We start from the raw sequence: 12,562 nt of genomic DNA, 5'->3' as shown, positions 1-12,562 counted from the left end.
TCGAGTAAGAAGCACTTGTCTCTGTTTTTTTGCTGTGTATCTAAGATGGAACGGACAATAGTTACAAATGCACCTTGCAGGAGTCTCTGGTATTGTGACTGTTGAAGGCCAGAGGTGGTACATCAAGAGCAAAACTTGACATGGCAAAAACCCAGCAGAAATCTACAGAGCGTTAAGTGAAATTTGTGGTGAGTTTATAGTGTACCGTAGTACAGTTTCACATTGGGTTAATCATTTTTGTGGTTGTCATTTAAGTCATATAAGCATAGACGATAATCCAAGACCAGGAAGGTCAAAAACATGAATAGATAAACAAAGTGTGAAACTTTTGGTGGTGTGTTGGGGCTTATGGGCACTCAACATCGAGGTCATCAGCGCCCTGACACACATTAAAAGGAACGAACGTGGACAGACCTAAGAAAACTAAAGCACACACTCAAAGAAAGCACGAAAAGAAGGAAAATGTTACATAAGAAAGTAAAACCTAAGGAAAGGGGAAACATAGCAACAAGAATGTCACAGGAAATTGTTATTGGCTGCCCACTTACATAAAATATGGGCTAGCTTGTCACACAGCGAGCAAATTAAAATCCTCTCCCTAAAATCTTTGTAAAAACATTTGACATGTCACAGAACTTTAAAACTTTAGCCACATTCGTCCGAGTGTTGCCTAAAAGAGATGGCAGGTCCGTTGGCAAGTCAGCTGCGGCCCGCTGGTCAGAAAATAAAATGCAATCCAATAAAACGCGACGCACAGTGACCTGGATGCCGCAAGCACCACATATTGGATGGTCCTCTCGCCGGAGCAGGTAGCCATGCGTCATAGGGCTGTGGCCTATTCGAAGCCGAGTGAGGAGAACCTCATCCGTCGATGGGGCTGAAAGGAAGTACACCACACACACGTTGTGGGCTTGACTATACGGAGCTTATTGTCAGTCACTTCCAGCCACTCATCCTCCCACCGACGCATAACCCGTGAGCTCAACAGCGAGGTGAGTGCGTGCAAGGGGATAGCACACTGAGATACTTGTGGGGCGAGACACGCCTCCTTGGCTGCGAGATCTGCCCTTTCATTCCCAGCAATGCCGACATGCCCCAGAACCCAGCAGAAAGCTACAACCTTCCCCAGTCGCTGTAGTCAGAGGAGGGCGTCCTGGATGGTCTGGACAGTTTTATCTGCCGGATACAAACGTTGCAATAAGTGAAGGGCACTGAGTGAATCGGAACAGACAAGAAATTTAGCAGAGGAAGAATGTCTCATGTGCTTCAGTGCCCCCAAGATCGCAGACAATTCTGCATCAATGACAGCGAAAGTCTGAGGCAGGTAGACCTTGAAGACATGATCTGGAAAGCAACTGAGCACCCAACAGAATCCCCTTGTTTCGACCCATCCGTAAAAACAGCTACATAGTCGTGGTGCTCAGATAAAATGGCAGAAAATGCTGCATTAAAAACGGTGGCAGGAGTGCAATCTCTCTTGTACTGCAATAAATCTAAAATCACTCCGGGTCTCTTCAGTAACGTGTGAAACTTGTGGTCCATGCTGTTGGAGAAGATCAAAGTGTGACTTGCAAAAAAACTCTCTGAAGCCAGGAGAATTCTCAGTATTCTGTATTCTGACAAATGATTTGAAGAAGAGAAAAATTTCTACGAGATGGGTCCCGCACTGTTCTGACTGCTCAAGAGAATCAGAAATGACTGGACATTGCAACCTTCCTCAGACAATAATTTGACCACGAAGATCAAGTATTCTTGTGTTGAACTGTTGCTATTGATGAAATTTGATCAGAGACTCTGAAGTAGAGTTTCATTCATAGTCCAGTGAGAGGAGAGTTTCAGATTCTCCACATCCCAAAAAATTTTAACACAATCAATCAAAGCTCAAGTAAATGATGATTTCTGCTTGCAAATCACCAAGGAATCATCATTACAGACAGAGTCCCATGTGGAACAAGTATCACAGCAGTGTATTATCATAACTTCATGCAAAACATGTGCAGAAAAATGTACAAAACCCGAACTCAGTTGTTCAAGGCTGGGCCACTCATTTCCTATGACAATTATTACCCATGTATGTGCAATGTTTCTCAAAAACTGCACAAAAATGAATGGGAAGTGCTGTTCTTCCTCCTACAGCCTGGACATGAGTCCACTAGACTTCGACTTGTTCCCGAAGCTGGATAACTCCATGTGTGGATATCGTTATTTTTCTGTTGAAGAGCTGTGTACCACTGTTACCTGAGCCATTTGACAGATGAACAGAAGTCGAAACAGAAATGGTGTCCTGCATGGAATAACAGAGCTTCCGAGACATTGGGATTCAGTCATAGAGAAGTAGGTACACTATATTGAAGAACTGTAGAGATATTGAAATAAAATAAACGTGTAAGTAAAAAAAATAAAGTGCATTATTTGTGAACTGTCCCTCATACTTAAAATTGCTTTCCTGTAGCACCCTCTCTTCCTCTATTCTCATGTCCATCAGTGTCACATCCCCTTTTTGCCAAAGACAGTCATTTACTACTTCTTCTAAATATATGTTGAATTGGATAAATGCAAAACCAGCAATTATTTCTCTCTGCCCTCCTACTCATAATTTGACATAATGCTTCTTCACTAATTTTTAATTCCATTTGTTGCCCCCCCCCCACACACACACACACACACACACACACACACACACACACACACACACACACACACACACACACACACACACAGAGAGAGAGAGAGAGAGAGAGAGAGAGAGAGAGAGAGAGAGAAGGGGGGGGGGGCAGCGGCAAATATTCCTGCAAGAGGCAGTATTGGTCAAAACTAGAATAAAAGTTCCCACAATTATATGTGCAAATTCTGATATCTGTTGACATGTGGGTTATTTTCTTGCAATAAGTAATACGTAATATTACAGATGGTGCAGGGTTCTAAGCAACCACAATACATACATGTTGGCAGATGCAAATCCTCAAGTAATCACAGGGAATACGAACACTTCAGTACCTATGCATGGACAGGAACTGTTGATGATAGGCTTGTAGGACCACACACTTTACCAAACATACCAACAAAAAGTACTGCAGAATGTTGCCCTTGCAGAAAGATGGCTGTCGTTTATGCACAACAGAGCACCACCATGTTTCCTACATATTGTGTGACAGCACCTAACCACAGTGTTTTGTGGGTGATGGAGTGGTCAAGGAGGTCCTACAGCATAGCCTTCCCCTTCACCAGACATGAATCCTTTGGGTTTATGGCTGAAGGAGCATTTAAAGACATTTGTGTATGTTCAACCTGTTGATGATGTGCTTGTGACCAATGTGTGGAGTGACATGAAAAGGGCCATCTTTCTTGGGTTGCAGTAGATCAGCCAAAAGGAATTCCACATTAAATTCAATTATTTCTGATGAAAATATTTCATATGTTCATTATATGCCAAACATTGGCTACTGATATCTAACATATGAACCATTCAACTGTTTCTTACTGGGGATCCGTATCACTTTATTATAAACTATTTGCATTTCTTCTACTCATTAACAGCTAGCTACCCTCGTGAACTGTGTCAAGTGTGACAGTATCCTGTGTGAGTAAACTTTTCACAAGTAAAGAAAATGGCCACTATTCAGTATAAAGCAGAAAACTTAAATTATTCCATGGAAAAACAAAATTGCCATATTTTTGTACGTTGTCCATATATACCGAAAATCTATAACATTTTACAACTACTTTAGGATAACATAAAGTTTTGCAATACAGCACAAATTATTTGACGTTTAAAATAATTTCAGCTGATCTCAAACCATATTATAATCCTCTGAAATCCGTTAAGTGAAAATAAGTACACCCAAAGTACAATGGCAGATCTGTTATATGAGACAGGCTGATCAAGATAAAAAAAGGCCGGAACAATTACTTTGTGGCACAGGAAATCCTCCTCCTTCACAAGCAGTTACACAAATACATATCTCATAGACAGGTACTCATGATGTTTGGTAAAGACAGATACAAATGAGGTATGGTAGGTTTCCCAGAAGTTACCAGCTAAACTGTTGAGTCCATCAGCACATATCAAACATTTGACACTGAGAATTCATTGCGTTTTTTCCAGCCAATTTACCTACTCCCACAATGCACAAATTTTCACCACTTTGCTGCTGTGGATATAGGTGACTAGCAGTGCACATCAGCCACCAGTTTGGGAATGCTGGGCTCAACAAAATCAGTTCCCAGCCAGAAGTATTCCCAAGTACCGTGAGGTGTTCACTATTTAGCATGAGCATGGATCATCCCCCACCCTATTGCTCCTATCTGCATAATTGGGAAAAAACTAGATCTCTGTTTCCAAAGGGGAAAAGAATTTCTACTTAAACTAAGGAACTTCATAGAAGTACTACAGTAAATTCCGCTCATCCATCATGGACCCACTTTACCATGTATGCTAAAATTGCTTATCATATTATACCAACAAATTATTGTATTGATGAGAAACAAAACATTCAAATATTGAACACATTGTACTTACATTATTACCACAAATAAGATGTTTGAAATTATTAAAACTGGTGATGGGAATTGAAGCTGTTAGCAAACACATATTCAGAAGCAATAACAATTTGAGTTTGTACTCAAATGTCTGCTTTTGTCGGAAAGCAGGCTTGCTTCACCAGATAAGCTGCATGCTACAACGGTGGCCTAACTCATAGTTCTTTGTTTATGTCACGTTTACAATTAACATGATATAGAAGCTCACTCCAGAATTCGTTGTTACTATAAAATTATTAGAATCATTTAAGGGACTAAATACACGAATAAAAAGTTTAAAATGGCATATTATGCTATCTCTTTAAATAACAATATGTTGAATGTTTCACAGCCTTGTTTTATCTTCTCCGCACTTCCAGTTGGTAATGGTCATTCTGGTTATAATATTGAGAGTATGTATACAGATTTTGTATCTTGCATTTTTATTGACTTTGTTAAGAAACCACAAGCTGTACTTCCAACAAACTTCAGGTCAGCTACTTGGATCCCCATGTTTTCTCCTCACAGTCCATGTTTCAGATCCACAGGTAAAAACTGGGATCCCCATGTTTTCTCCTCGCAGTCCATGTTTCAGATCCATAGGTAAAAAAACTGGGATGTATGATGTGATAAGGTATAATTGAAACAATGACAGAATTTTTAAGAGGTAAATCTGTACTCATTTTTCAATGTAGTCTGCATTTTGGTCAATGCACTGCCCCCCCCCCCCCCCCATTTTTTTTACAGCGTGTATATACTGGAAGGATTGGTAAGTACTCACTCACAGTTGCCATAACTTTGTCACTGGACTCAGAAAATTATTGAGCCACAAACTTCTTAATCACAGGAATATATGGAAATCAGAATGTGTCAAAGGAAGTGAATAATGTTGACAAGCCATTCAATCAATTTTCAAACCCCACCATCAAAGCACTTTCCTAGGAAAGTGTATTGTCAAGTACTGTTCTTAACTGCAGATAGAACCTACTTTGTCTATCTGGTACACCCACTGCTTCAATTACTGTTTCATTTCTGGGATTAAATGATGGATCGAAACCAATTCATGGTACCAAACATGTGCAAGAAAGATACCGCTACAATTCTATGTAAGATAATCCATATATCACTGAGTAATTAATTTTCTTATCTGGCTTGACTGCTTTAAACAAATGTGGCGCCAATGTCGCGCAAAGATTTCTCATAGTTCTTCATGTAGATACGTAGCATATTCTTTAAATGAATATACCTATATTGTTTTATGTCGCACCATTAATTGTAGATTATATCATATTGTACATTTAATCGATGTTTCCATCCTTGGATGCACTTTTGGGTTTTGATTTACAGGGATCATTTAAAGAAGAAAAGGCACATTTAAGTCAAACATGAAGGAGCATTTACAGCCTTCAATGTACAGAGATAAATGGCAGTAAACCACACAAAATCAAGAATAATTTAAAACTTCACAATGTTATTTGGCTTTCAAAACAAGTAACTTCTTTATAAAGTTTCATTATCAATACATGAGAATTACTGAGATGCTTTGTGAATTCAGAGCGGATTTCCCCTGGTGTGTGTGTGGGGGAAGGGGGGGGGGGATATGACAGTCTTTCCACAATACAGTGGCAAGAAAAATTCGAGCAGTAGAGCAGTAGTCTTTGAAAGATATTGCAGAACAACCCTACTGCCACCAACATACATTTCAAGTAAGAACTGTAAAGAAAAGAGAAATTATGGTACAAGGTATCCCAGCCACGTACCATATGGTGATTTGTGGAATATGCATATAGATGCAGGTTAGAGGGACTGACTGAGGGCAACCCCATCTCAAATGTAAATACTTTTCTTGTCTTGTATTCTTCAACAACATACTTTTTTTTCCTCCGTGTCTAATGACATGGCATATACAGAAATACCTGTAAATTTTACATACATTAAATATACAAAGAAAACAAAATAAATTAAAAGAAAACTATTTTCCTTCTAAATATTACTATAAATTTCAGACTTCATTGTATCAATGTGAAAATTAATTACCATTTGGCCTTGCTATTATCACAGGTGCAAAGAATTTCTCCATCTGGTGCTTGTAAGTAACAGTTATCATACAGAGGTCGACTTCGAGTATAATGTGCTCTAGATGACTGCTTAAATTTCTTGACCTCTTTAACAGCACAAAAAGCTCCATTAACACCAGCATCTTTCTCCACTGCTGTACCGTGCTTTCTACTCTTGTATTTGATATCTAAGTAACGCTGACACGATTCAGTTATCTTTGAAACATTATCAGCATCAGGTCCACTCTGAAACCATCCTGATGGTCTGGCAATATCAATGAAAATTTCATATGCAGCTAAAGCATCAAGTGCTGCATATTCACATTGTTCTTGAGTAAGGTGATCACGCTCCCAATCACTGCAACGAATTTTCCAGTCTTTATTCAAGTGAACACCCAGTATGTTCTCTGCCAGGCCTGCAAGGCCACCTGATATTGTAAGGCCCTTTGCTGCAAGCAAATGCCTCAAGTCCAAACAGCCCCGCACTGACACTCCATAGTCTCGAAAGAGGTATTTTGCATCATCAGTAGGAGCTACGCCTACTTTCAAAATGCGGCTGTCTTCGAGTATGACCTGGGAAAAGAAAAGTGCTTTGTAAGCTGCAGACATCTAAAGTTAAGAACAGTATCGGTCTTAAACTAGTATGAAATACATTCACCCATAGCACATGAAACAATGCTGGGTTGAAAGGAATGACAAGTATTGATTTTGCTAGGTCCTAAGTGATCCATTCACAGACGAAAAGAAGAATAAGGTCACTGTATCAGAGGCTTTAGACACGGTTTGAGAGAGAACCAGAAGGTCAATAATCCTTTATAAATATACAAAAAGATTTCCGTAAATCATGAACATAGTATTACTTGTATGACTATCTGGAAATGAGAATAAAAACAAACTTTATTTGCCAATGTTGCTGGAGAGAAGTGCATTATCTGCATTATGTCAGAAAATCACTGCTGAAAGTACATAACTTTTTTGTTCTGACAGGGATCCAAATGCAAGGAAGAAAACTATATTACAAATAGTGTTGGAAAAAAGATCAAAGAACAAATTCCACAAATTCACCACTCAAACATTTTTATTAATCAAACAAAAGCTTGAACTTGCAAAATATTTTAAAGCAATATTTTATTATAACAATAGTCATTTCTGGAGATCACAGTCATAAATTAGTTATTAGCATCTACCAAAACTCTGCTGCAAAAAATGATTTTATTTTTGGGAAGAAAAGGAAGTTACTAATGAACAATACAGCTGCCATAAAAAATTCACATTTCTCTACTGTTAAAAAAATATCTTATTCATAGATAATCTTATTTCTCTACTTTATTGGAATTTTTCTTATTTGGTTGGAGCTGTTATTATGCAAGGTGAAACACCTAAGTTACTAACACAAAATGTATCTGTAGCAAGGAATGTGCAATACTGAAAATCCTGATTCTGCCCGTCTGTTTTGATGTGTGATATCATCAAGATAGTAGGTACCCCTATTTCCAGCATGTGCAATATGGTGGGGGCCAACCATGGGGAACAGGGAGTTTGGGGTGGAGGAAAACCAAATGTGCTACAATACCAATGACAGCACAATCCCAAAACAAAAGTCAAGCACAAAAGGTGCTCAACATTCAACACAATGCTACAAAAACGAAAACCCTAGGAACTTTACATTTTGCTTGACCTATATAACTCAAACTAAGTCCTCAATACCAAAAAAATCCACACGCACAACTCAAAAACATGGTACCACACTTTTTTCACTCGACCTTATAGAAGTGGCCAGAATTCTTATCTACAAAGTATCAATAAGTGTTTATATCAGACATTAAACAAGTTTGATGAATAGTCAACAACATGAATGATAGTGATGTTCTTTCATTTCTCGCGCAGCAATAGTTTCCATGCAGTTAGGAGCTCCTGGTGCTTTAACTCCAGATATTTTGGGGAGGAGTGTATGAATGGAAACCTGTTACGTGATGTAACCATTTAAAGGTACATTTTAAATATGCTTGTACTGAGGAAACCTTATTGGCTCAAATAATCATGGGTTTCATGCTGTACCTTGTGAATAAAATTTGTCACCTAGAGTTCTACGTTAGAAACATATTGCTAATATCATTAATGAGACCAACAGTACCAACTGGCATGAGGAGCTCTGTCGTCAGTACCTGCAATGAATGGTACCTGCATCACAAAAATGGTTTTTCAAAAACATCACAGAAAATCGGCGCTCGAAGAAATTCGTGCACATCGTCATTCAACTTAACTGCATAACATAGAGAAATCATATTTATACTGAGTGAATATCGAGACTGTTCTGTATTTTTACATTTGTATGTCAGTTTTGTTAATCTACAATTTTCTTTTGTCACTGTCGCTGTCTCTCATAGTGGGATACGTTATTTGCGAAGAATGGGAACGACAGTGAGCGCCACCCCCTCTGTCAATAGCTCTTCATTAAGAATTTTTTCTTAACACGATTTAATTATTGATACAAACTCGGTAGACGTAATGCCCAAGTCCTATACAAGTTATGTGATGGCAATTTTATTCTTTCAGAAATACTATTTTAACTATGGTACTATGAACCATGGATTTTAATGTATAATACACGCAGGAATTCGTTCAGTGTACTAGTTTGAAAGCACAACCTCCGACTCGCTCTGCAGCAAAATGACATTACGAATTCTTTAATACGTAGGGCCAACACAAAGAATTGACACTGATAGACAGTACTTCAAACATGTAGCGTAACTGCTTAACACCGGAAAGAAACCTAAATACATAATGAGCATAAAAACATTGCTCCAATAGTGCAACGTTTGGAAACAGTTACTGTGTATAAAAATTTATTCAGTTTATCGTGCTGAGCAAATCAATGAAGCAAGAAAGCACAAACAGCAATAAAGCTAAGCTGCACGACACGCATTTCAAGGAAAGACTTTTTTTTCTTATTAATCTTATGAAGTACACATTGCATGTAACCAGTTGCCTACCTTTAAGTCGTCTGGAACACATTTAATTTTGCAAAGCCTGAACAGAGCACAAAACCCGTCCGACGATGCTAACTGAAGCAGCGCTACTGGATGTGACCTTTTCTCGCTTGTTACCCACTCACAATCAAACCCAAGAACTTTAATGGTCTGGCATTTCCTGGAAGGTCGATCAGTTACAATGAGGAACACTTTACAATGTACTATCCCCAACATCTTGTACTTACTCTTTTATGCTGTCAATAACCGGCGCACATCTTTCTAAAGAGTCCACTACAATGATTTTCTTTTTCCATTGCTGACTGTGGAGTATATTTGTTTTTAATCTCCGGTATCTTAATCTCCTAAACGCAAAAATTACGCTTACTCCTACAGTGGCACAAACAATGCCAGAAATCAAATATTTATTGCGATCAGTCATTCTGACAAAGAGAGATCTCTTCGCGTCTCGTGCAAACAAATTAATTTAGGGTCTGGGATTTCTTTTTCAATGCATGCCCATTGGCGCACTTAACCCTTTGATAATAGCATTGCTACCATAAATATACATACATCCCTATTATTATTATTGTACATCAGAACCCAAACACCAAACAATAACGCTGGGCTGTCACAGATTTTCTTTTACCCTTATCCACGTGTATCCGTGCTTTTCTCAAAGAATTTTAAAAGAAAGAAAAACCTACAAATATGTACAATAGTTCCAGGAGTTCGAAAATTATATATTATCCTCATAAAATGATAGATCAGTTATTTAACAGATAACATTAATTTTGCACTGCATAAAACTAAAAGCAGAACGAGAGTAAACAACTGTAAACAAGTTGAGTGCGACAAAAATACTTTCTATATAGCCTGCGAGAGGTTCGCCATTCATTAACGCGAAGTGGATCAGCGACTTCGGCATATCAGCCCTCCTCCCCCCGCCACGTCACCGTTCCATTCCACTTTTTAAGCCAGATGCCCACAGCACACGGGGAATTTGCATATGATTTGTCTGTCAGTTCTCGGGGAAAGGGGTGATGCCGGACAGGCTTGAATCATAGTATAGAACTTCGGATATGTTTTCACTGCCTGAGGGCAGAGGCGGCAACGTACGTGGCTAGAGGCTACACGCAGATTATTTTGGACCGCGTCCCGACCTGCGCGACATCGGCCTCCAAATTCAGATGACCATAATTACACACATATCCGCCGTCACAATATACCACTTTCAGTAAATATAGCACACTTCTTCTTCTGTATAATAACAAAACATGCAGCCAGATTAACCGGCGGATTACGAGATAACGCCAACTGAACATCGTAGAAATACGTGAAGGGTGCTTTCGTCGGCTGAATTCCGAGGTCACTCTAAATGTTGGCCATCGCAATAGATCACTTGCAGCATCCATACTACACTCCCTCTTTAGTTAAATAATAAAACATGAAGGCAGATTAACTGTCCACTTAGGTGATATGGGCAGCAGAATATGGCAGAAAATACGTGCTTTTCGCCCTTGGTGCTAACTTTGGAGATCAAAAACTCAATAAATATCTGGCATTGCAAAATGTTACTTGTAGCATCCAGAGAGCACTAATTCTTTCGTTCAATAGCGAAACATGATGCCAGATTAACGTTCCGATTGCGAGATACCTGCAGCTGGATGCGGCAGAAAATACATGATTTAAGCCCTCTGCCTCTGAGTTCAAACAGACTGATTCTCCTAGGGTGAGGTATATACATGTCATTTATTATGCTGTGGTAAGATAAATATAAAATAAAAGGGGGAAAAATACCCTGAGCAGAACTAATGAATCAATATTTAACATTTACATTTGTTAGCAATTTGAAATGTTAAATATTTCACATACTCGGTAGTGCAAACGACAATTGTAACTTTTGCTGTAGGTCCATAAGATAGAAGACATATGTTTCTTAAATTTTCTACAAAAGTGATTTATTGAGAAATAAAAGCTGATATTTCTTAACACGAAACACATACACTGAGAAAAATAAAATTGTCACCACTCGTGATAAAACAATACTACATTAACACAGGGAAGCTACACCCTTCTTGGTTACTGATAACGTTCATTTCACCGCACTGCATTAGGATGGTTTGGGAAAAGCACTTGTTGAAACGAAACTCAAATCCATTTCAAGTAATTAAATCTCGATGATGAGTTATTTCTGTGTTCTGTTGCCTTCAGCTGCTTGTGTGCAATCTTAGCAAGCCTCAAGAAGGGAAGAGCTTCAGGCTTGCATACAGCAGTCTCATGCATAAACCCACATAAGATGCTATCTCAGAATGCTGATGAACTACTTATGTCTGTACAGCAGGACACTGGCCACAGAATGCCACCACAGTTAGTCGCTGTCCTTCTGCACATAGAGTACTTGTCTTTCTGAGCTCACAACGGCGGATCTCCATAGGTCTGTAATTATACAGTGCTAGGTTGACAGACACAGTGATGATGGGTCCAATGCCCGTCTTTTCTGACAAATAATATATGGTGCCCTCATTTGGGCTAGAGGTCCTCTACACACTGTCTATACATTTTGTGCACCTGCGTTTTTCCTCTGTTCTAATCCTGTGATTAATCTCAGACTGTTTGGCTGTGCTTAATATGAATGTGGATTCTCATGGGTGATAGATATTTGTAATCTGCTAGAACAGTTTTTTGAACTTAGAGATATAACCTGCACCATGTAAAACATTAATGTTTTGTTTACTATGTGAGGTCATACTGTATATACCTATAAGTAAGAAACTATTCTGGATAGGTCCGTCATATAAAAGGTATCTATTTTATTCTAAAAGGTTAAATACAGTGTAAGAAAAAAGTGACATACCACAAAGGAATGGAATGGAAATCGGCACATATGATGAACATGTATAAACAAATCATTACACTTTCAGAAAAATTGGAAGATTTATTCAAGAGACAGGCTCGAGAAATGGAGTACATCAATAATATGTTGGTCCACCTCTGGCCATTGTGCATGCAGTTACT

At 38.7% G+C, this 12,562-nt stretch overlaps 1 protein-coding gene across 2 annotated transcripts in view; it reads right to left on the bottom strand.

The window, feature by feature from the left end:
- LOC126338887 (exonuclease 3'-5' domain-containing protein 2) overlaps positions 1-10,219 on the bottom strand; it is a 28,624-nt gene extending 18,405 nt beyond the window's left edge. The window contains exons 1-4 of one of the 2 annotated variants that reach the window (XM_050001586.1): positions 9,793-10,204; positions 9,569-9,725; positions 6,556-7,148; positions 6,279-6,434 (exon numbers count right to left, since the gene is read on the bottom strand). In XM_050001586.1, coding sequence (XP_049857543.1) covers positions 6,279-6,434; positions 6,556-7,148; positions 9,569-9,725; positions 9,793-9,986 — 1,100 coding nt within the window. In that variant the 5' untranslated portion in view covers positions 9,987-10,204. Of the gene's footprint in view, positions 1-6,278; positions 6,435-6,555; positions 7,149-9,568; positions 9,726-9,792 lie in introns of both variants that reach the window. The other variant, XM_050001587.1, reaches the window with a different exon arrangement.
- Positions 10,220-12,562: the final 2,343 nt, after the last annotated feature.

The sequence above is a fragment of the Schistocerca gregaria genome, chromosome 1 (assembly GCF_023897955.1).
Source record: "Schistocerca gregaria isolate iqSchGreg1 chromosome 1, iqSchGreg1.2, whole genome shotgun sequence".
NCBI lineage: Eukaryota > Metazoa > Arthropoda > Insecta > Orthoptera > Acrididae > Schistocerca > Schistocerca gregaria.
Note: the sequence above shows the minus strand (reverse complement) of the source record. Positions and strands in the feature narration are given on the sequence as shown.